The sequence below is a fragment of the Eurosta solidaginis genome, chromosome 4 (genome assembly GCF_040869045.1).
Source record: "Eurosta solidaginis isolate ZX-2024a chromosome 4, ASM4086904v1, whole genome shotgun sequence".
NCBI classification, from domain to species: Eukaryota; Metazoa; Arthropoda; class Insecta; order Diptera; family Tephritidae; genus Eurosta; species Eurosta solidaginis.
In genome coordinates, this window is record NC_090322.1 from 24,879,954 (window position 1) to 24,905,377 (window position 25,424).

Sequence of the window (25,424 nt, forward strand, 5' to 3'; positions counted from 1 at the left end):
GTTAATACATGCTGAAATGCAGTTTAATACCAAAAAAATTACTCAAGAAACAACTAAATATGAGTATATTATTACTGCATTACCTCAGGAAGTCATAATAACCATTTTAGATTTTATTCAAAATCCACCAGAAACAAATAAATATTCTGCATTAAAACAAATTTAAAACAAAAACTTGAATGTAATTTTAACAAGTTCAAATTCCAATGACATAAATGATCTAACCAAATTAGCTGATAACGTTTGGGAAGTTATCAGTAAAAATGAAGTTGCTTTGATAAACAATTCTCAAAATTCTAAAGGAGAAAATGCTATTATTACTAATTTGGTTAAGACAACATCTTTAATTTGTGAAAATTTTCAAAAATTATTTTTGGAATTAAGTGAAATTAGGAAAGAAATTAATCAGAATTATTCAAGATCACGTTCAACAAGTAGAAATAGTTATAGAAGTCCTGTTAGATATCGTTCAAAATCTCGTGATAATCCCAACTGGTTATGTAGATATCACTACAAATTCGGAAATAAAGCTAGGAGATGTGAAGAACCGTGTGCGTTTGTGAAAAATAGTACTCCAAAAAACTAAAATGTTCCGTTGTTGCAGCGACGAATAATGGAATTTCAGAAGTATCAACTCGTCGTTTATTTATATTTGACAAAGAAAATAAATTAAATTTTTTGATTGATAGTGGAGCAGAAATTTCAGTGCTTCCAGTTTCAAAATTCTCGGGTACAAAAAAATCTTCTGATATTATCTTAACAGCAGCTAATGGTTCAACGATTTTTACATATGGAAAAAACTTATAAATGTTAATTTAGGTTTAAGGAGAGAATTTCCTTTTGTGTTTTTGATCGCTGATATAGCAAAACCAATAATAGGTGCAGATTTTTTATGCAAATATGGACTTCTTATTGATATTAAAAACAAACGTTTAATAGATTCATTAACAAATTTATCAGTTAACACAATTTCGTACTATTGTAACATCTCTCTTCCAAAATTTTTTTCAGTAGAAAATCAATACACAAAATTGTTGAAAGAATTTCCTTCTCTTATAGAAGAGCCAAATTATTCAAAACCAGTTAAACATACCACAGTTCATAGATTAGTTACAGGAGGTAATCTTCCTTTCTCAAAACCTAGACGTTTAGACCCAATCAAATTTAAGGTAGCTAAAACTGAATTTTATTTTCTTGTAAAAACTGGAATTTGTAGACCATCAAATTCCTCTGTAGCATCACCACTTCAATTAGTACCAAAAAAAGAGAGTAATGATTGGCGTCCCTGTGGTGATTTTAGAAGACTTAATACTGTTACTGTTCCTGACCGCTATCCTTTACCACATATTCAAGATTTTAATATGAATCTAAGAAATAAAAAGATATTTTCAAAATTGGATCTTGTTAGAGCGGATCACCAAATACCAATGGCAGAAGAAGATATTTACAAAACAGCGATTACTACTCCTTTTGGTATGTTCGAGTTCATTCGAATGCCTTTCGGCTTTAGGAACTCAGCACAAACTTTTCAAAGATTCATCAATGAAGTTGTAGGTGAATTAGATTTTGTTTTCACGTACATTGATGATCTTTTGGTTGCAAGTGAGAGTGAAGAGCAACATTTTAAAGATCTACGTATACTTTTTGAACGTTTGTCTGAATATGGTTTGAATGTTAAACCAAATAAATGTATTTTTGGTGTTACTAGAATTGATTTTCTAGGGCATAGTATTTCTGAGTTAGGAATACGTCCATCTGAAGATAGAATAAAAGCTATTCGAGATTTTGAACTACCATAATCCATTAAACAAACACAAAAGTTTATTGGTATGGTTAATTATTACCATAGATATATTTCACAATTAGCAGAATTTATTGGAGTTATATATGATTTAATTAACAAATCAAGTAAAAAAAGATACAAAATTCTAGTTTGGGATGATAAATCTATTAAAGCGTTTGAATGCATTAAAGATAAATTTGCATCTAAGATCTTGTTAAATCATTTTAGCAAAGATGCAAAATTGACTTTAACTGTAGACGCATCCAATACGGCTGTCGGTGGTGTTCTACAACAAAATTTTAACAATAAATCTGAGCCTCTCGTATTCTATTCGAAAAAACTTTCTCCAGCTGAAATGAAATATAGTGCTTTTGATAGAGAGCTATTAGCAATTTATCTTAATATTAAGCATTTTCGATACCTATTAGAAGGAAGAGAATTCACTGTGTTTACTGACCACAAGCATTTAATTTTCGCTCTAAATTCAAAAACTGAACGTAGTCCACGACAAACCAGACATCTTGAATTTATTGCACAATTTACAAGTGATATCCAGCATATTACTGGACAAGCAAATGTGGTAGCCGATACTTTATCTAGGGCATTTGAAATAGAAACAATTCAAAATTCAGAACTTAATTTTAAAATTTTAGAAAAGGAACAACAACAAAATTTACGATTACCCGGTGAACTTATTGTTCCAACATCTGAAAATCCATCGTCAAATGAAATTTTGGGTAAATTACGTGAAAAATTTAGAAATGTTCATTCGAGTTTAAATCATCATAACTCTAATGTTGGTTTTTATGTTCCGAAAGATTTACAAACATGTAAATTTGTTTTTGTTCGTTTAATTAATAAGCGTTCTTTACAACAACCGTATGAAGGTCCATACAAGGTACTTAAAAAAAAAAAGAAGTATTTTAAAATAGAAATTGATAATGAAATCAAAACTATCCCGATTGACAGGTTAAAACCAGCGATTATTGAAACGTTATCTAACAACCCTAACACTCATCACAATAATATTAGAACAAAAAAGAAAGTCACATTTAATTTATTTAATGTTAATTCTCTGGAAGGGGGAGTAATGTAGGATTCTTATTAGGGGGACTCATGATAGCATATAAACTTATAAGGTGTAAAATTATATCCATTTACACACGCGGTTATATGAACGCACCTAGTAATACTCTTGATAAACTTGATTGTTTTTCAGCTGTATTATTGCCAAAAAAAAATTTTTGATTGTTATACAAATTAAAAAATACCAAGATTAAGTGAAAAATCAAAACTAAAACGCCTTTACTTGCTGATGTTGGAGATGTCTGATGAAAATGCCGGCTGTAATGTCTGCAAGGTTGCATTCCTTTGAGTTTACCGCGTTTACACAATGAAATGTGCGCGTAAATTTATACAAATTGTGTAAATGATTTTTCATACAAAATTTGACAGCTCGTGCGTAAACTAGATAAATTTATACGTTTACACACTTTATAAGGCATTTATACGGTTACATGAGTCCCCCTATTATTTTCATTTAACTTTGTGTTTAAGTTACTTTGAATTTTGTAATTTTGAAATGTTTTACCAATTTTTAATATTCAATATTGATTTTGTGATTATCAAAAATTTTCATTACAAAAAGAAATTGTGTTGAATATAAACTTAATAAAAGATAAATATCTATCAAAATAAAAATTACATTTTATAAAATAATATATATTAAATAGAAATTTATTAATTTAGTCGGATCTGTATATTCAGTACGAGAAAGTTGCGTATACGCCTAGTTGTTACACGGAAAGTCTAAACAACATATTTTCATATAACCACAGTCCCGTTCCCCCAATTTGTAGGAAAAATTAAAAAGGAGCACGATGCAAATTGGAAGAGAAGCTCGGCCTAAAATCTCTTCGGAGGTTATCGCGCCTTTAATTTTTGTTATATTTTTTTATTTTTTTTTTACAAAATAAGGACCCGAAATTCAAGATTATTCCCGGAAAATGTCCGAGAATACATAAAAATTAATCGTGAAACCCTTCAGAAAAATATCTCGAATAGATTCTGTAAAAAATTCCAAATTATTTTAAGTCGCAAATATTAATTGACCTAGCCCCAAAATCAATCGGGATATATTAACAGCTGGTGAGCTCCCATTCAGCGCAATGTCTGACAATTTCCGAATCCACCTATCGCGTCTACTTTTTCAATCAGTTTCTGAAAAATGTTTGCTCCATTTGTTTTTCTCGGCCCTCCTAACCATTGTTGCTCTGAATGCAGCATTTCTTTCAGAAATTAAACAACATTACTAGGTCTCCCACAGGTACCTCTATTTCGCTAACAAATTGATCTTTTGGGTTCGTTTGATTTTTTAACTCGAATCATGATATGCAAAGGTCTGTATAACTTACCAAATTGTTGTTAAAAGAAAAAGGTTTTTCGCATAAACATATAGCATAGTACCTTCATATCATATTCCGCTTCCCGTCATTACTCCTACTAAACTTTCTTTTACTGCATTTACTGTTGTTGATTTTGCTGCTGTCCAAATTCATTCATTTCGCGTTGCGTTACGTAACCAACGAGACCAGCCTTACCCCCAGATGACTGTTCCGCACTCAATTGTGACCTTAAAGAGTTTGCACGACCTATAGACGAAGTAAACTTACTCAATGCATCCAGCGTCGTATAACCGCTGAAATTTGTATTATTTGTAGGTGAGTTAATAGACTTTACGCCTCCTTCCGTTGCTGGTGTGGAGAGAAGTAGTTGTTGTAGAGTACTTGGTTGCACATAACCACTGGATGGTTGGTTGAGTATAGCCGATGCTGGTGCCATCGTTGTTGGCGCTATATCGTGGGGTGAGTTGAAATCAGCGTTAACTAACATTGTAGTTAGCGGTGGTGTTTTCTCTGCTGTGTTAACTGGCTCCGACGCCATTGCTGTTAAGCTGTCGACTGTAACATAACTACTGTTACTGAGTGCTGCGGTAATAGGATGTTGTTGTTGTGACTTTTGGTGTTGCAATTGTGGCCAAGTAACATTATATGCATACAAATCGCTCGCTTCAATATAACCATTTTTAGGAGCTGTGTCAAGCTTCTCATCCGCTTGTTGAATCGGAACGTTTTGCGGCGTAGCAAGTAAATCTGCAGGCTTTATATAACCACTATGACAAGCGGGGTCAATTTCTTTTGTAACTGCTGATAATGCGTCCCTCGGTTGCATGAGCTTTGAAAGTTCGCACGATTTTATATAACCACTTAAAGATGTGGCATTACCTTTTGGTGCAAGACAGGTATTTTTCTCTGCAGTCTGCCTGCCAAGTGCTACAGTGGCGGCTTGTATATAACCATCCTTACCAATTGCTTCGTTATCGACACTCGCTGCGGCCTTAATAGCACTGCCCTCAATAATTGTTGGTGCTTCAGACACCGCCGACTTCTCTTGCGCCCAAGCACTCCAATTGTCTGTCGTCACATAAGCACTATGACCAGCGGCTTTGGAATGTGGCAACTGCACATAGCCTGAAGGCTCTTCTATGATGCGTTTCAGAGGCAAAGCATTAATGACCACATCCTGTGCTACTTCCACTTCACCACTACCTCCACTGCTGTTCGTACTGCCAATTAACGAATCAGCGGAGCTTTCGGAATTCAAATATTCACGTCTACCGTAAACTAGATCCTCTTCGCTGCCATCGTTCTCTGTCGATACGGATGTTGCCACAGCGCTTATGCTACGCCCAAATAATATACCGTCACCAATGTAACCCGAATCGTTTTTGAGCGTACCCAACAAATGGCGTTCCTCATTGTGTATACCTTCGTTGCTGCCATCGAGCGTAGGTAGGTGAGCATTACGTGATATAGATAACGCATGGAAATCATTAACAAAAATACCACCAACATCACCATTACCTAAAGCCATACCACCACCCCCACCAGCGCCACTATTTAATTCTTTCGTGAGATATGCATCCAAAGCTGCCGGTAATGTACATTGTATGTCACTCATCATTTTCCATTTCTTGGTAGCAAAGAACATGAGCGCCATCAAAAGCACCGTTGTACAGGCAACCATCAAAGTTATTGCTGTAATTTTTCCAAGTTGTCTTTCCGCACAGCCGAAGGTTGTAAATGGATACCAATCCGATTTATATAGCAAATAAACTGATGTGTTTTGGTATCGTGCAAATTGTGTGGCATGCTTTTCTCTGATTGCTAAATCTGTAGCGTCGGCACATACTAAATCGTCATTACCATTATAATTGCCCACATCATGGTCGAATTTGTTGCGCGTTTGTTGTGCCTCCAAATTTATAGGATTTACTTCGTTGTTCGCAATAAGTGCTGCATTAATGGCACGCACTTCGACTTTGGTTTGATAATCACGATCGGGGCAGGTGGGTACACGTAGAAGGCAGCTGAGACCAAAAACGACGCTTATGCGTCGATGTTCTTCATAGTCGCCATGTAGTTGAGTAACGGCAACTTCGTAATAGTCTAAACGCCCACCAGGTACCGTTGGAGGCGCCCATTTAAGTTCCACCTCCATTTTATTTTTATTATGCGATTCGAAGTTGCTCACTTTCGAAGGAGCTGAAGGAAGGTGAAAGATAAAAAACTAAATAAATAATTATGAAGTTGGAAAATAGAATTTAAGTTATACTGTATTTGTTAATTTTTTTGAGAAAAGAAAACTATTTACGTTAAATATGCCCACGATCCGCCGCGGGTATACTACGGACCTTACGCCGCCGCCGATAAAGTGAACGGCGCAAACCTATACTTTCCACGGTTGGAATTAAGAAAAAAAAACATATAAGAACGGGAATGTTTTCGGCTATACCGAAGACCTCATACCTTTCATGAATTGAGCTGAACAATAATGTGCTAAAATTGCAAAAATTCATCAAATCTGAGCAATCAGTTGTATATTATATATATCTCCGATCTTAATGATTTTTTCAGGCAATAATAAATGCCGTATTTGAGGCAGAAAATACGTTAAAACTATTATATGAACAATCGGTTGTATGGGATACATATTATATATATGACCGATCTTAACAATTTTTTTTAGACAACAATGTATGCCTTATATAAAAATCCTGTGAAATTTCAGTCTTCTAGCAGTTAAAATAAGGAATAAATGACAATAACCCTCTTTCGAAAAATCGGTTGTATGGGGGAAATATGCTATAGTGTTCCCATCCGGTCGGTTCTGACAAATAATTAATCGGACGTATACCAGCACACCAAAATTCATAAAGATATCAAAAACGGAGACGACAGAAGGACATGGCTAAATGACTTTGAGGAATTTAATGTGACAATGCTCTGGCCATGGTGAACCCATAAACTTAGCCCTGCGTCATGAGATTGCGTCACATTCCAAGAGGATATGGTCCGCCGTTTCCGCTGATTCTATCACAAAATCTCACTCTCACATGAAGGTACGAAAGTCACGTTTTTCGGCTCCATTCAATACGCAATTTGCAAAGAAAACTAATTTTCATAAAAATTGTACGTATGTACATATGTATATTATTTCAAAGCACAATCATTTCTCTCTAAATGCTGTCAGGAAAATAGTTGCTTTTTTAAATTTGTTGTGCTTTTTTGTAATAAAAAGCTTTCGTGGCGTAAAGGCGTAGGGAGTATAACAGACAACGTGTTTTTAGCAATTTCAGGTACAAATATCTCGAAATCGAGAACCAATCTAAAAATTCTGACAGCGGCTTCAGCTTCAACGTACCGAAAGCGTTTAGAAAGGTGTAAGCTCAAATCCGGGTCCAATATTTTTTCGGGTTGTGTTATTAAAGGAGTTCAGAGTTTTGTGCATTCATAGGAAAAATTTATTTCACATCAAATATAAGCTCGGATCGTAAACAACTTTTCGATTTAAAATTTAGTATTTTCATATTCATACAAATGTTCTATTGTGTTGAAAAAATAGACTATGGATTTTTATGTTGCGTATTTGCAATGCCGAAGTAAATGCATAGCAGTGAACTTTGTTAATGTATTGTAAAAATATTTTACGCAAGTTTGCAATGCAATGACGCTAGACTATTGGCACATTATTCTGAACTCCCCTAAAGGGGAGTTTTAATATTTAATATTATGTTTTATTAAATATTATTTTATTTAATATTATGTTTTAATATTTTCTAAGCCTTAATTACATACATACCACTCATATGCGTTGTAAAATGTATATCATTACTGGGACCCGAGTTATCGCTCGTTACGGCAATGACAAATGCTTTGTATGGCGTGAAACTTGTAAGATTCTGTAGCACAAAAGTTATCTCCCCATCATCAATGAATGCGGAAGCATTTACAATATACTCTTTATTATTCAGCTTCACGATATATCGACGAATATAACCGTTTTTTTGACTAGGCGGTAGCCATCTAATTATAGCACTTTTATCAGTCAACTCTGACACGTTCAATTGACGCGGTGGTGTAGGTGCAGCTTCAGAAGTACGCCCCAATTGTGATTGACTCGGTTTACCAACTTTAACATTGGAGAACATAAACATTTCCAAACGATATAATGTATATGGTTTCAAACCAGTTATATTACATTCATTCAAGTTTTTGTCAATAGTAATTGTGGTGGATGGCCCCTTGCATGGCGCTTCCTCCGGCGATACAGCTATGAATGACTCAAATAAGCTACTTCCAATGCTGGGTGGTGTAACGCTATCGGTGGCTGGCGAATTTGCTACCTCACAATAGGTTAAATTATAACCATTCAAAATTATGGGACAAATAGTTTTAGAGCTCCATTGCACGCGCAGGTCAGTTGAAGAAATTGATTGATGTATCTCCGGTTCCATAGGCTCAAAATCAGCATTTACATCAACACTACATGAAGTCCAATGCATCCCAGTATTATAATCGCGATAATTAGCTGAAACTGCTAACGTAAGTGAATGCTCATGTTCGGTCATTCGTGGTTCCGTCGCAAATCGTTGAATATTGGGACTCACGTGACGAAAATGTATTGAGCCCTGAAAGATAAACAATAAAATTATAATAGTATAAGCAAAAAGCGAGGCGCTTAAATATAATTTTTGTAAAGAAAATGTTCGAATAGAAGGATTTCTTGACTGATAACTCGACCATGCGTTTACCCGAGTTAATTGCAAGATGCACTTCTGTAGAAAAAGCTTCAACTGAACTTCCTTTTTTTTACCTACCCCGCATTCTGTTGGCATTGCCAACTTCGAATCACACCAATAAACCGTGTAATTTTGCAAATCTTTACGCCTTGGCGGCGATATCCAAGTAAGCGTATATGAGCGATTTGTTTGGTGGTACGCATTGTGTATGGAAATAGGTGTATACTCTTTTGACGAACGAGTTTGTGGGTAAATTATGATGGAGCTGGATGAGAAGGACTCGCCGATATGATTGCAACTGCTTATATTAAATAGGTACAGCGAATCTTCAGACCATTCGAAAACGGCAAAACTAGCTTTTTGTTGGCGTGGTAATAAGCGGCTGTAATTAGGAAAATATAAATTGTTTATGGTTTTTGAAAAAGTTAAAAATATACTTATTTACAGTTCATTATTGTTTGTAGTAGGTTTATATGAATTAAGTTTATTTACACTGAAAGAAAATGACTGGTAAAATCAACCGAAATTTCTGTTAATTTTTATCCATCGCAACAAGATGTTGAATCAACTGCGCACAAATCGTTGATTCGTAATTGACCGTTTTAGTAGTCAAATGAACAAAAAAAGTTGTTGCGACAGCTTTGTAAGAAAGTACCTATGTTGCCATATAAATAAATAAATGTAAGGCATGATAACCTCCGAAGAGATCTAAGACCGAGCTTCTTTCGTCGTGCTTCTCTTGATTTTCCCTACAAATTGGCCGGACTGACTGGACCTACATGTTTTATGTCGACTCCGAACGGCATCTGCAAGGCAGATGAGTTTGCACTGAGAGCTTTTCATGGCAGAAATACACTCGGAGCGCTTGCCAAATACTGCCGGGGGGTGACCCCGCTTAGAAAATTTTCTTCTAATTGAAAAACCTTATTTCTAAAATTTTGATATTACTTTGCCCGGGGTGCGAACCCAGGGCATACGGTGTGGCAGGCGGAGCACGCTACCATCACACCACGGTGGTGCTCACTAACCGAACGTCAATTGGGCTTACATCAAATATGCTGGCACAAATTAAACATTATACACTTTATTATTTTGTTTTATTAAACGCACTTTCACCAAATTTTATATTTTATAATTTATTTAATTTATAGTTTTGAACTTCGCTTTGCAAATAGAAATGGAAATAGTAGTCACAAAACTGATTCTCAATTCTTTCATTTGCAGCTCAGCTCATTCTCAATTTCTTCTCTCGCTTAGTTGCCACACTTGACTGTTTCGAACAAAACTTGTATAAATGTTTGACATAACATTTTAAATAGAGAACTTGTAAATAATAGAAAAGTAAAGAATCAAATCGCTAGAAGGTAATTCACCACTGGAGTAACTTTACATGTAATTCGGCAAGTTAAATTTTCGTAACACTTTAAGTTGAAACGATTCCAAAACAACTCAAACTTTTATGTTGTCGGAAACATCAACATTAAAAAATGATGTTTTTTATTATCTTATTAAATTCGTTCGCGTAAGTAAAAATTCGTAAAAACTTCAACAAAATATTACTAACTTTGGAAAAATCCTGTTTGTACAAACAAAACTTTTGCAACAAGAGGGCGCAATTTTGCATTTCGCTTGGAGAAGTTGCAAAATTGTACCCGATAAATAGGTGTCCCGGTATCTCATAATTTGTTGCACAGTAAATTCAAAAAAGGGGTTTTCGTTTTGTATTGATAACTGAAAAATTTTTGTTGTTTTCCCATTTTGTGTGTTTTTTCGATTTGGTGGTTTTCTTATTTTGGTATTTTTTTTTTTTTTTTAACATTCATGGAACTTGGGGATGGGGAGGGAGGGATGGCCTGAAGGTTTAATGTGGCCATATAAATCGTTCCCGAGATTGTCGGGCTAGTACCTTAATCGCGCTGTGTTACCGGAGCGTACCGGACCTGTACTCGGCAAAGGACCATCACATCGATAACACTCCCCAAAGCCTTCGGGAGCAACCTTATCGCTACAACAACAACAACACAGATAAAGGAATAGGGAGTTAGAAATAAACATTTTAACAACAAGTGAGATCCGGTTTAAGAGTCGTTAAAAAATTATGTTAGCTCTTTACTGTTACTTAAGAGTCGGAGACTTGTAGGTAAGGAGTTCCAAAGACGTATTACAGTAACAAAGAATTGGCGTTCAGAGTTTAGCGTGCGGTATCTAAGGTGCGTAAGAAGAAGCACTGATCTTGATGATTGCGGAAAAATTTATATACATATATTAAGAAATGTATATATATTAAGATTATAACTGGGAAACAATTATTTTGGTATGTCCTCTCAAAAGTTTTTTTTTAGTATGAAGAAAAATATGTGAGCGGCAGCACTGGTTGCATGGGAAAATTTTAAATTTATATCACTTCTTAGCATATACGAAATGGAGAAACGTTGCATATACGAAAGGAGAGTAACAGCAGGTATAAAACGGCCAAAGTAGCAGAAATAATAACATAATAATATAGATTACAAAAGTCTTATAAAATTCTCAAGGGTTCCAAAAACGTATGGAAGTAATGAAGAACTGGCGATCAGATATCAGCATACGATGTCTGAAGTGGGTAAGGAGAACAGATCTAGACGACTGGAGAAAATTTAGCCTCCGATACAGATAGTCAGGTTCCTTCATATATATTAATTTATGTAGCGTAGTGAGCGATTTAAGTTTAATAAGGTTATCGAAATAAATGTTTAGCAACCTTTCAGCAAAACCCATAGACGTATCTAGCAATGTTGTTATAAACAACATTAAGTTTCCTATTGCATACATAGTCACAATTAGAGTAAATCTCACAACCATAAAGGAGAGTAGGTATTAAGTACGCTTTTGTTATTAGTAGACAAATATGAAAACGGAGTAAAATATTGTGTAAGCCAGAGTGAACGAAGAATCCCATACACTTTTCCACTGTGCGGAAGATGTGATCTTTCCATGTCAATGTTTTGTTAAAAACTACACCTAGATTTTTAGCCGTGTCAACGTATTCTATAATAGTGTTGTCTAAAATTAAATTTTCCATTCCACTTTTATCTAGTGACTTTCTATGAATGACTATACATTTCGACTTCTTAGGGTTAAGACATAAACCGTTCATAGAAGCCCACGTACCAATTTGACACAAATCGTAATTTAAGTTATTAATACACGAACTTGTACGATCACTAGGAGAGCACATATAAAATTGTACGTCGTCAGCATAAATGTGAATATTACAATACTTGAGAACACCAGGCATATCGTTTATGTACAAAACAAATAGCAGGGGACCTAGGATTGAGCCTTGTGGGACGCCTCTTAAAACACTGACGAAGTCAGACTTTCTGCTACCAACACTAATATTAATAATAATTAAATAATTTTAAAAAAATGTTTAAGTTAAACTTACATTAAGTAGTAATAATACTAAAAGATAGAAAATAATTAGGTAGGTCCTAGGTACTAGTCATCACACTCTTCATCAATCTAGGGCGTCAATTAAATAAAAGCGTTGGACGCGTCAAATTTCTATTGATAATCATAAGTAAGACCAACTGAACCCTAATCAGGTTATACTACGCCTCACATTTTTAGAAATTTCACGCGCCCAACGCTTTTATTTAATTGTCTGATCAAGGCCCTATATTTATGAGGAGTGTGATGACTAGTACCTAGGACCTACCTAATTATTTTTTATCTTTTAGTATTATTACTACTTAATGTAAGTATTGTTTTCAATAAAACCGTTTAACTCAGAGATGGTTTTTCCCGGCTCGAGGTCAAATATTGATTTTATAATAAAAACAACAAAGTTTTAATTTTGTGTTCCGATATATTTCGATTACAGCCTTCGGTAATCATCTTCAACGGAACTATAACATATATAACATTATTTATAATATCAACTTAAACTATTGACAATAAAATAATAACATACATTTTGTTTTACACGTCCGTTCTGTTTGACGCGGAGCTTTTTACTGTCGATTTGTTAGTTAATAAATGTCTAAATATGTGGGCGGAGCCGTCAACATCTGTTTTGTAATTTAGTCGTATTGTAACGAATTTACTGCAATTCCCCTTATTTGCAATCTTCTGCCAACGTTCGTATCGCTAAACTGTTGAATAAATAACTCCAATATTGAATAATGGAAAAATGACCTTTATCAAAGTACTCCACAATAACACTTATACTTTGCAACGAATAGCTTGCTTAATAACCAACTGATTTATAGCTGATATGAAACTGATTATTCATGCCGCAGCCTGCGCCGCTTTTACACTCTTCGGTTTCCTCGCTCACCCATTTCTCGTAAAAAAAAAATAAATGTAAGGCGCGATAACCTCCGAAGAGATCTAATGCCGAGCTTCTCTTCCAATTTGCGTCGTGCTCCTCTTGATTTTCCGTACAAATTGGCCGGACGGGACCTACATGTTTTATGCCGACTCCGAACGGCATCTGCAAGGCAGATGAGTTTTCACTGAGAGCTTTTCATGGCAGAAATACACCCGGAGCGCTTACCAAACACTGCCGAGGGGCGACCCCGCTTAGAAAAATTGTCTTCTAATTGAAAAACCTTATTTCTAAAATGTTGATGTTGCGAAGCCAGGGCATACGGTGTGGTAGGCGGAGCACGCTACCATCACACCACGGTGGCCACGGTAGGGTCTAGTAATTTCGTGAACCTGATGCTTGTTTATGAGCTATTTACACGTATATTTGCAATTTGTATCCATATGCGTGTGTATATGTGAGCGGCTGATGATGACATGCGCTTGTATGTGTGCAGACATATTCACCCTTATAGCGAGTTTTATTTTCACCCGAAAATATTCACAGTTTTTGTTCACCCTATCGCAGAGGGTGGCGAAAAAATTGTTCGTGTTCGAAAAAGATTTCACCTTATCGGCTGCTCTTCGTTCGAGCGAAATGAACAGCGGGGAAACCCAAATTTGTTCACATATATTTTACAGGCGAACGAGAGGAAAAGAAAATGTTAGTAATTTTTTCTATTGAAATTTGATACTCTTATAATTGTATGTACTTTTATTATTAGAAATAAATCAATAAATAATGCACAATCAGAAGCTGAGTGGAAAAAAGTGAAATTCCTGTATTGCTAAGTATGTAAATTCTATTTTTATGACAACGTATCAGTCGGCCAAGTTTTCCATTGTGGACAAAGCGACAGTTCCAAAATGTTGAGCACCTCACTGAAACAAGATTGGTTAAGACCCAATTCATGGTCCTTTCCAACGCCTTTTCCCTATGCGAAAAAACGAAGACATGTACTCAACTTTACAATTGTTGGAACTCCAAATTCTTGCTTCAATGGTGACAAGGAGTTGGTAAGAATATCTAGCAAATATTAGAATGCCGGCTTGTTTAGTCTGTAATATTGGCGAAAGCTAATTTGAAAAAAAAGCAGCGCCAAATCTCCTTCCTGAAACCCTTCCGAATTAATTGCTTTATCGTACCTCGCTTTCATCTTGTCACTCATAATCTTTGCTCGTTGCCTTACAAGACCGTGTATCTCTCTCAGCTCTTCTTCCAAGACACCAGTGGATTTCTTGACATTCCTCTCCGTATCGGCACCTATCCCATGCTTCAAATCAGCTGGCAGTCGAAGGTCATTGCCAAAAATTACTTTTGCAGGTGTTTGGCCCGTTGTCTCATGCACTGCTGATCGGTAAGCCATCAAGAATAATGGTATGCGGGTATCCCACTCCTTATGGTACTTGTCTACTACTTTCCTTAAATGCTCCTCCAAGGTTCTATTGAAACATTCCACCATACCATCGGACTGAGGATGCAATGCAGTTGTCCGTGTTTTTCGAATGCCCAATGATTTACACATTTCTTGGAACACAGCTGATTCAAAATTCTTGCCTTGGTCAGAATGTAACTCCATTGGTACACCATGCCTTGCAACCCATTCGTTTTTAACCACTTTTGCTACTGTTTCTGCTTCTTGGTTTGGGATTGGGTATACCTATGTCCATTTACTGAAATAATCCATAACCACCAGTACGTATTTGTTTCCGCGGTTGCTAGTAGGAAATGGACCTGCGACATCCATAGCGATCCTTTCAAATGGTGCACCTGAAATATATTGCTTCATCTGGCCATGACTTCGTGTTTTGGGCCCTTTCGCTCTGTTGCATACCTCGCAGTTGGCAATCCACACGGTGACCGACTGACGGCAACCAACCCAATAGAATCTCTGCTTAATTTTCTCGAGCGTCTTTGTAATTCCAAGATGACCTCCACTTGGACCTTTATGCAGCTCGCCGAGCACGTCAGTAATCCTCTTTCTGGGAACAACTATCAGTTTCTTCTTGCATTGACCATCCTCACTCTCCCATACTCGATGAAGGCAACCGGATATCAACTCTAAACTATTCCACTGTGCCCAATATGACTTCGCAATGGGACTCTCTGCTAACATCTCTTCTCTGCTTGGTCTTTCGTTTCGTTTGAGCCCTTGCATAACATGTGACAGATCTGTATCTTCTAGCTGACGCTTTCTTAGTTGTTCCTTGTCCCATTCATCCGTACACGTTATAGTCATTAGCCGGACATCTATAATGTCTTCTTTAGCCTCGGCCCTTGAACAGTGCTTGCCTTCCAAACTACATGGTCTTCGTGACATTGCATCGGCATTTCCATGGGTACTACCTTTCCGATGCTCAATGGAAAAGTCGTAGCTTTGTAGTCGCTCGATCCACCGTGCCAATTGTCCTTCCGGATTACGGAACTGCAGAAGCCATTTTAACGCTGCGTGATCTGTCCTGACACGGAATCGCTGGCCGTAGAGGTATTTATGAAAATGTTTAATGCACTCTACCAATGCCAAAAGCTCTCTCCGTCTAACGCAATAGTTCCTCTCTGGTTTTCCAATCGAACGGCTGTAATATGCAACTACCTTCTCCTGTCCATCAACCAGTTGTGACAAAACGCCTCCTATAGCATATCCACTCGCATCTGTATCCAGAATAAATGTTGCTCTTGGAATCGGATATGCCAACATTGGGGCAGTGCACAAACGCTCCTTCAATGTTTGGAAAGCCACCTCTTGCTCCTTTTTCCATTCAAAAGCTTTATTTTTTCTTGTAAGTTCATGGAGGCTATGGGCTACGCTGGAAAAATTTGGTACAAATCGGCGGTAATATGTGCACAGCCCAAGGAAACATCTCAATTCATGTAGGTTCTGTGGTCTTGGCCAATCCTTCACAGCCTATCTTTTCGTTTGCCGTGCAGATGCCCTCTTTCGTTACCTTGTGAACCAAATAATTTACTTCCTTTTTAAACAGCGCGCACTTTTTGGGACTTAACTTCAGACCAGCGCCAGCTATTCTCTGGAAAACTTCCTCCAAGTTCTTAAGATGTTCCTCAAAGTTCTTGCCCAATACGATGATGTCGTCCAGGTATACCAAGCATGTTTTCCAATGTAGACCTTTCAGTACCTGGTCCATGAGTCTCTCAAAAGTAGCTGGTGCATTACAAAGTCCAAAAGGCATCACTGTAAATTGCCAAAGACCATCACCGACACTGAAGGCTGTTTTCTCTTTATCTTCCTCCTTCACCTCAACTTGCCAGTAGCCGCTTTTCAAGTCCAGTGTGGAAAACCATTTCGTACCAGATAGCGAGTCCAGAGTGTCGTCAATTCTTGGCAATGGGTGGCTATCATTTTTCGTAACGTCATTCAACTTCCGGTAGTCCACACAAAACCTCATTTTTCCATCCTTCTCCTTTACAAGTACTACCGGTGAGCTCCATGGACTAGCTGATGGTTCGATGACGCCGCTGTCGCTCATTTCTTATACGATTTGACTCACAATTTCCCGTTTCGCCAGTGGAACACTACGAGGAGCTTGACGCATCGGCCTCGCGTCTCCAGTGTCAATTTGATGTTTCACAACATTGGTGCGCCCTGGTTTGGAACCATCCTGGTCAAATATGTTCGCGTACTTTAGGAGCAGTTGTTTTGCCTTAATTTGATAGGCTTCCTCTAGCCCCTGCGTCCATACCGTGATGTCATTTGAAAGATCAGTATTACTAGATGAAACATGTTCCTGGAGCTGTTCACAGTTAATAACTACTTCAGACTCTTGGCATCTTCCCAAAATAGCTCCTTTGGTCAAATTAAATGGTGACTTGAACTCTTACCGGAATACGTCCATCTTGTTTTGTCATAGCCAGGGTTTTTCCTACAAGTATGTTCAGTGCTGATTTGTTTGCTGCTTCGACAACCCACAATTTGTTTGTCCCACAATCTCCATCAACCTTTGCCCAGATGACTGCTTCGGATTTTGGTGGTATTTGCTGACTCTCTTCCACCAGCACTCGTTTACTGCTGTAGCCTCTCTCGTAGCCGAAATTAAGTGGCACATCCATGTTCTTATATCGCATCGTCTTGCTTTGCATATCGATCTTGATGCCTTGGTCGATTAAGAAGTCCACTCCAATTATGATTTCATCAACAATATCTGCCACTATAAAATTGTGTAGTACCGTGACGTTCCCAATTGCTACTTCACATTCTACTTCTCCAATTACCTGGGTGTCCTCTCCCGTGGCTGTACGTAATCTTGCTCCAAGCAATGGTCTTATCTTTTTGTTGACTAAATTCGCTCGAATGATGGAATGAGATACACCCGTATCTACAGTCAGTAAACGTCCATTTCCATCCACATGTCCTCCGACAGTAAGATTGCTCGATCTTCTTCCAATCTGCGAGATAGAGATTATGGGGCAGTCAATTGCGGGAGCCAGCTGTCGCCCCTTGCGGCTGACTCGATTTAGTTTAACGATTGAGTGGTCTTGGAGATTTGCTCATCTCCTTCTGCTCTGCGTTTAATACCACCCACATTGTTGGAACTGTTAGGGTTGGTGTTGCAATAACGCGCAATGTGCGCTGGCTTTCCACACTTAAAGCATTTGACTGCATCATTATTCTTCTGCTGTGTACCCTTCAATACTTCCAAAATTGCGTCTACCCAGTCTGGCCTTTCCACTTCCACGCGATGAGCTTTGTACGCTGGCTTACTCAAAAGTGAGGCTGTTTCCTGAGTCAGTGCATGCGATACCGTTTCAGCAAATGTTAGTTTTGGATTCGCATATGTAGCCCGCTTCGTTTCCACATCGCGTATGCCATTTATGAAACTCTGGATTTTTACCCTTTCAGTGTATTCCACGGGTGCGTCCGCATTTGCAAGATGAGCCAGTCTTTCAATATCTGAAGCAAACTCCTGCAATGTCTCATTTGCCTTTTGGTAGCGGTTTTGCATCTCAATTTGGAATATCTGTTTTCTATGCTTACTTCCATACCGTCGTTCTACAGCAGCCGTCAGTGCTTCATAGTTGTTCCGCTCTCCTTCAGGAATCGTCTGTAGGATTTCGGCTGCTGGCCCCTTCAATGCCACGAACAGTGCAACAACTTCATCTTCCGCATTCCAGTTGTTCACTGCTGCGGTCTTCTCAAACTGTAGCTTGAAGGCCTGGAAAGGAACAGAACCGTCAAAGGATGGCGTCTTTACCTTCGGATTGCTTGCTGTAACAGCTGGGCGATTTAGTTGTAACTGCTCCATACGACCTTTCAAATCATCGACTTCTGCCTGAAATTGAGCGATTTTTGCATCCTGCGCTTCCAGTTTTGATGATACCCTTGCTTCCTGTTCTGACAGTTGCGAAGATATGCGAGATTCTTGTGCTTTCAACTGCTCAGCCATATATGTCTTCTGTTCTTCTAACTGTGTTTCCATCTTTGATGTAATCTGTGTCGAAATTTCTGAAATACGCGTTTCTTGTGCTTCAATCTTCGATGTTATGCGTGTCTCCTGTGATTCCAGTTGGGATGCTATACTTGTCTTTTGTTCTTCCAGTTGAGATGCCAGTTGAGATGTTATATATGTCTTTTGCGATTCCAGTTGAGACGCCACTGTCGATGTTTGAGCAGATATTGCAGCCAAAATCATGTTCAAGTCTGTGCTCGTAACTGTCTGCGTAACTGTCTCTTCCATTTTTGTTGTTTCCTCGCCATCAAGATGAAAGTCATACTCTTCCACGTCAATTTCTTCTAATTCCATTGCCTGTCGTAGTCTTGCCTGAAGTTCGAGTTTATTGCCGGTTGTATTCAATCCACGGGCTTCCAACTCCTTTTTCAGTTGCTGGATCCTTAATTCACTTAACTTCGCCATGTCCTTGTTGTGCCCTGCAACTCTGGAATTTATTCAACAATTCCTCGTCTGTGTATTTGACTGTGGATTTTGTTTAAAGTCTGACTTGTGCTGTGCTAGTCTTGTTTTTAATTTTGACTTCGTCGTCCCTACGTAGACGCGATCACATGATTCATCTTCCTTGCCATTACATGGTATTTTATACACCACATTGCTCTTTTCCGTGTTGCTATTTTCTCATCTTAAAAGAAATGGAATAACTGGGATACAACGTTGACTTACAGCACGACTGGCAGCAGGCAGCAGAATTATTTTAAGAATAAATAGAATAAAATTGAGCGTCCCTAGGGATGCTTACCCACGAGCAAAAATTGTATTTTTGCTTAGGCATTTTTTTTTTAAGTCAGGAATGGTAACTTAAAATTAAAAGAATATTTCAAATGTGTCATGTTAAAAGTTAATTAATTTGTTCGGCTAAAATTTAAAGAACAATTTTGTCTGTTTGTATGATTTAATCGAGGATTGCCCGTATTGCTTTTTTAAATGTATGAAAACATTTATTTGAAGTAATTTTTTAATTTTATAATTTGGGAAAAATTTAAACAACGTGAAAATTATAAAATTAAAAAAATGCTTCAAATAAATGTTTTCATACATTTAAAAAAGCAATACGGGCAATCCTCGATTAAATCATGCAAACAGACAAAATTGGTTAATTCGTTGTAGTTCTATAAATAGAACAAAAACAGCAACAAATACAAAATTTTCTTTGAAAACCGCCGTACCAAGCATAGCTTTAACACATAATTGCATACGAAGTATGCAATGTGTAAAAGATTAAAATATGCAAAAAGAAGGCAATTGGGAAAAACTTTACAACAACTAAGACATGACGTAGCTGAATGCGTTTGTAACCACTTCAACTATCGTAGGAGTGCGGGTTCGACTCCCACTCCCGGGCTTTGAAGAGATTTACAAGGTATAATCGAAACAGCTGTCGCCTTGCCCGTCCTGATGTCACGTTGTTTAAATTTTTCCCAAATTATAAAATTTAAAGAACAATGTTTTTAAAAAAAAAAAGAATTAATTAAATGTTAAAAAATTTATTAAAAATTAAATTTCAAAATTTAAGTTCGTAAATTGGAATGCTTAGGATGTTTTCATAAAGCTTCTTAAAAAAAAAATACTAGGATATGTTTATTGATTTTGTCCCAAAACGGAAATGAACAATTGGAACAAATTTATGAGGCTCTGTCAGAAGAAAAAGTAAAAGCAGAAAAATCGTATAAATGTATAAATAAAAACATAACAATAAAACCAGAAACGGTAGTTAAACATTTGTCAATTATTTTAGAATCATTAAACACACTAGGAAAATTAATACTAAAAGTGGACCCCCTACTAACAAAAAATCATCAGGTTGAAGCATACCAAATTTTTTCAAATGTAAGAGACAAATTGGTGTCTTCATTAGCAAGGTATAACTTCGAAATAACATTACCCACTACGATTGAAGGCAATCTTCAGATTGATTTTAACACTATTTTAACTGAGCCATATTTGACTGAGGAAAATAAACCAGTTAACAGAGACCTCACAGACCAAAACCCCAGGTACAATACCAACAGAATCGGTAAAAATAGATGTAAAAAGGCACAAACAGTAGTAGAATTTATCAAGACAGCTTCATCAGTACTACCAGAGTTTGATGGTAAGCCAGAGAATCTGCACAGCTTTTTAGACGCCCTTGACATCTTAGAACAAATCAAAGGTAGTCATGAAGCTGTGGCAATAACCATGATAAAAACTAAACTGAAAGGTACAGCTAGAAACTACATTAGCAACGAAATACAATCTAAAAAAAAAAAATCTAACCCCGGCAATAAAAGGCAAATCAGTAGAAGTTTTGACGGCAAAACTCCTAAATATACAGCAGCAAAACAAATTTATGAAATTTTTTGAAAGCTTCCCCCCCCTCCCCCCCACAACCAAGCACACGATCCGCTACTGGAAAAATGACGTAAGAAAATACGTAAAAAACTGCATCCACTGCAAGGAAAACAAAACATATAAGCATATAAAAGAGCCTATGACAATAAACGAAACGCCTCCGAAAGCTATTGATATTGTTACGAATATTAGCTACACTAAGGGGTACTGCCATCTCGAAGCCGATGCTAAGCAGTGACTTAATGAACATCAATAATTCAATCATTGTGTCTACACATATGTACGCACACGCAGCGGAGAAGAAACGCACAAACATATGCAGATATCTTATCTGAGATATGCAATATAATTGTGGAAGTGTCGCTAACAAACACACGCGCATGAGCTGTGAGAGAAGCTATAAAAATTGTGCATCTGTAGTTATAGCTGAGAAACTTATAGCAGATAACCAACTGGTAGATTCTAGAACAGAACCGCCTAGAAATGTCAGCGAGTAAACCAAACAGTATAAAAGGCGACACCAGTAGAGGCGAGAATCAGTTCTGATTAAGCACGCTATCTGTCGAGCAATTTGCATTATTAAATATTGGAGTTATTTATTCAACAGTTTAGTGATTCGAACTTAGCAGAAGGTTGCAAATAAGAGGATTTTCAGTAAATTCGTGACAATATTGTACAAATGGATACAGTAGGACCACTACCAAAATCGATAAATGGAAACGAATATGCCGTTACCATTAAATGTGACCTAACAAAATACTTGGTAGCAATCCCAGTTCCAAGCAAACACGCAGCAACAGTCGCTAAATCCGTGTTCGAACACTTCATCTTGATTTATGGACCAATGAAGATTATTTTAACGGATATGGGCACAGAGTTCAAAAATAGTTTATTTGAAGAACTGTATAAACTGCTAAAAATTGAGCACAAAACCTCAACACCGTACCATCATCAAACTTTAGGTACAGTAGAACGCAGTCATAGGACATTCAATTAATATATGTACGCTCATACATATCCAGTGACAAAGATGATTGGGATGAATACCTCAGGTATTTCGCATACTTTAAGCTAATATTCGGAAAGAATCCCCAGAAATTCGAATTTCTTAAAGAAAACAAAATAAGTCCATTGTATAATCACGAAGCTTATGACAAGGAAGCAAAGTATAGACTTCAAATAGCTCAACAAAGAGCTAGAAAATTAGTACAAGATTTTTTTCTTATTATTGAATTGTCATGGGGTTCTGAACTATATTCCAAGTTTCAAGCATGATGTAATTACAAGGTGACTGACGTTGGCAGCTTCTCTTTCTAATCCGCCATCTTGAACTCCCACTCTGAAACTCGATTTGCCTCTTTGCGAAACTATTTTTCATTCAGAGGAAAAATTGTAATAAAAACCATACAAATTTATTTTCATGGAAAAGTATGAAACAGCATCACTTTTTTTCTCCAACTTTATTTTGTGTTGACTTTTCTATCGTTCAAACTAGTGACATTTCTAAAAAAAAATATTGTTTATTCAACAAAATTATTTAAATTTGCCAATTTGCGGCGCTAAATGATGGTAAGATGTTTTATAATTTAAATAATATCGATAGATATTATTTTAATATGTTCTTATAAATTTATTTATAGGTTTTGTTGGAGGTGAAGCATGAAACCAGACTTCTGCTTATGAATCTGTGCAGCCGCCGGTAAACATTTGAAGCTCCTCTAAAGCAAGTAGATGGCGTTAAGGGTACAAGTTTGGATTTACTGGAACAGCGCATACCATTTGTTTATCTACCACCTGAAATGGTGTATTGAAATACAAAAGAATTTATGTCGGATCATTTGGTGCGACCGGTGCTAAAATATGCCGATTCTGTGAAATATATCGGCAATACCGTATTAAAGAGTCAATTGACTGCCTATCCGGCACAACGTTTGGATGAAGCCTTTACCGTTGGTGATAAATTCGTTGATAAATATTTAATAGCAATTCCACGTATTCAAGATCAAATTGATGCACAAAACATTGATGATAATAATGTTGTCGCAAATATTAACGAGACGGGCACCACTAAAGCGATTCATCCCGGTCACGCAAGCGTAAACGTCGTTTAACCCAACCAACCCTGTACGAAACACGAGCTTTAGAACAACAATGAGGAATGCAGCTGAATTGATTGCCACCGATCCAAAATTGGCTTTCCAAAGAGCTGTGTGATTACATAAATAAGGATGAGTCAGAAAATCAAGCACGCCGTGAGGGTTTGGAACAACTTATAGTCCTCTTGACACGCGAATCAGCACGATGTCATGGTGAACTTTAGTGCAACTCTGGCAGCGAGAATAGCAAAAACAGTTTCCACCACCAATTGGATACAGTTAAAACCATGTCAAAGGATGAAGCCGAATCCTTAATTAAACGGGCATTCTATGGCTATCTACAGGTCATCAGTAATACGTGTTTGGAACGTTTGGTTACTTTTCTTTTTGGTCGAGTCGAAGCGAAAAAGGTTGCAGTCTCTATCACCCCATCAACGACAGAATGACGAAGACGTGAATCGCAGGACAGTAATGTCTCTACTGAGAAATATAATTCTTTATTGCTAACGTATTTTTATATCTAACCATCGAGTATTATTTTTACTATAATTTTCTTACTAACATATGCACTTTCTTTATTTGGAAACGTTGCTAATCACTTTCAAAGGAGTTATACATATTGTTTCTGTTCCAAAGTTAAATAAAAATAATAATATCAAATGGAATATTCCACTTTTAAATCCTGGGAAACCAGCTAACAAGGGTGAGTTGTATCGACCGAAATCACTCCTTTCGATAGTAGGGAAACATAAATTACGGACTGAACCAGGAAAAACCCCATCATAGGACGGTACTCGTGGCACTCGACCTGTCGAAAGTTTTTGACACAGTCAACCAGGGCACGCTACTCCAAGACATAGAAGGGTATCGCAAATTATCTGAATGGTCGGCAAGCATCGGGTCAATTTAGGAACTAAACTTCAAAATCTAGTAGAATTAAATAGGGACTGCCGCTGGGTGGTGTCCATCCACGATTCTGTTTTTCTGATTTCTACATATCAAAGCTCCCTTCCACACCAGAAGGAGTTACTATCATTTCCTATGCCGGCGACTCCACGATAATGACAACAGGACCTGGCCCTCCAAAAAACGAATTCGTTTATAGAATAAATCGTTATCTCCCCTCTATTTCTGGAGAGAGGGAATGGCCTGAAGGTTTAATGTGGCCACATAAATCGTTCCCGAGATGGTCGGGCTAGTAACTTAATGGTGCTATGGTACCGGAGCGTACCGGATTTGTATCCGGCACCATCACATCGATAACACTCCCCAAAGCCTTCGGGGAGCAACCTTATCGCTACAACAACAACAACAACAACATGGTGTTACGCTACCGAATGTCAGTCACCTAAAGTTCTTAGGGGGGACGTTCGATAACAAAATCACCTTCAAGTCACATGTCACCGAAATTGTATCCAAAGTACAATGCCGCAACAAAATCTTGAAGTTGCTTACCAGCAGCATTTGGGGAAAAGATAAAGAAACGTTGATAACCACTTGCAAAGCATGCTACGCGTTATCAGTTTGGTCGCCTAGTCTTAAAAACATTCACTGGGAAAGGCTGCAAGCCTGCTAAAATGCTGCACTCTGAACTTTCACGGGATTCTTCTTATGACCCCTGACAGCATTATATAATAAGGCAAAAGAGCTCAACATCAAAGAGCATAACGAAATGCTGAAGGGAAAATTTCTGCTTAATTGTCACAAACCAGGAAACTATCAAAAAACTGCTTGATCTAGCCCCGCCTCCTAGGGGGTTAAGGAAACTTCTCCACAAGATGAAATCAGGCACCTACCAAGGAGCCCTAAGCAAAATCCATACATAATCGGTAAACGCATTTGTTGGGTCGCGGCCGGTGAACCACGGTCTCAATATACACTATCCTATCCTTGCAGAAGAAAGCATACCACTAAGGGAGATCCGAAGCTCTCTTTGGCTGGCGAATCGCTTATCTAAAGTACTTTGAACTAGATACCTGTAATCTATCAGAAATGAAGGTACTGACACTCGTCGTTAGTAATAATTGTGTGCCAGCCCTAATAGTCACTGGATGGATTGCAGCCAACGCCATCTAACAGTCAGATCGGTTGCACGAGCAGAAGGTGTAATGTGTAAAATATAAGTATGGCAGCGGTGTCTTTTAGGCAGGAATCTGGCGATCAGCCAATCAGGTGCTCGCTTTGATTCTTGCTTAGCTGACGCAGCCCTCTGTAGGAAAACATCGGTAACTTATTATAAGAAAAATGTGAAAATATG

General features: G+C 37.5%; 1 protein-coding gene and 1 pseudogene across 4 annotated transcripts in view; one reads left to right on the plus strand and one right to left on the minus strand.

Annotated features, from left to right (window-relative positions):
• dome (domeless) overlaps nucleotides 1–25,424 on the minus strand; it is a 65,636-nt gene that overhangs the window by 20,625 nt on the left and 19,587 nt on the right. For all 4 annotated transcript variants that reach the window (XM_067780730.1, XM_067780729.1, XM_067780728.1 and 1 more), the window contains exons 2-4: nucleotides 9,003–9,306; nucleotides 7,985–8,813; nucleotides 4,250–6,387 (exon numbers count right to left, since the gene is read on the minus strand). In XM_067780730.1, the coding sequence (XP_067636831.1) occupies nucleotides 4,307–6,387; nucleotides 7,985–8,813; nucleotides 9,003–9,306 (3,214 nt within the window). In that variant the 3' untranslated portion in view covers nucleotides 4,250–4,306. The remainder of the gene's footprint in view (nucleotides 1–4,249; nucleotides 6,388–7,984; nucleotides 8,814–9,002; nucleotides 9,307–25,424) is intronic.
• On the plus strand, nucleotides 14,142–23,691 carry LOC137247552 (lipid storage droplets surface-binding protein 1-like; annotated as a pseudogene).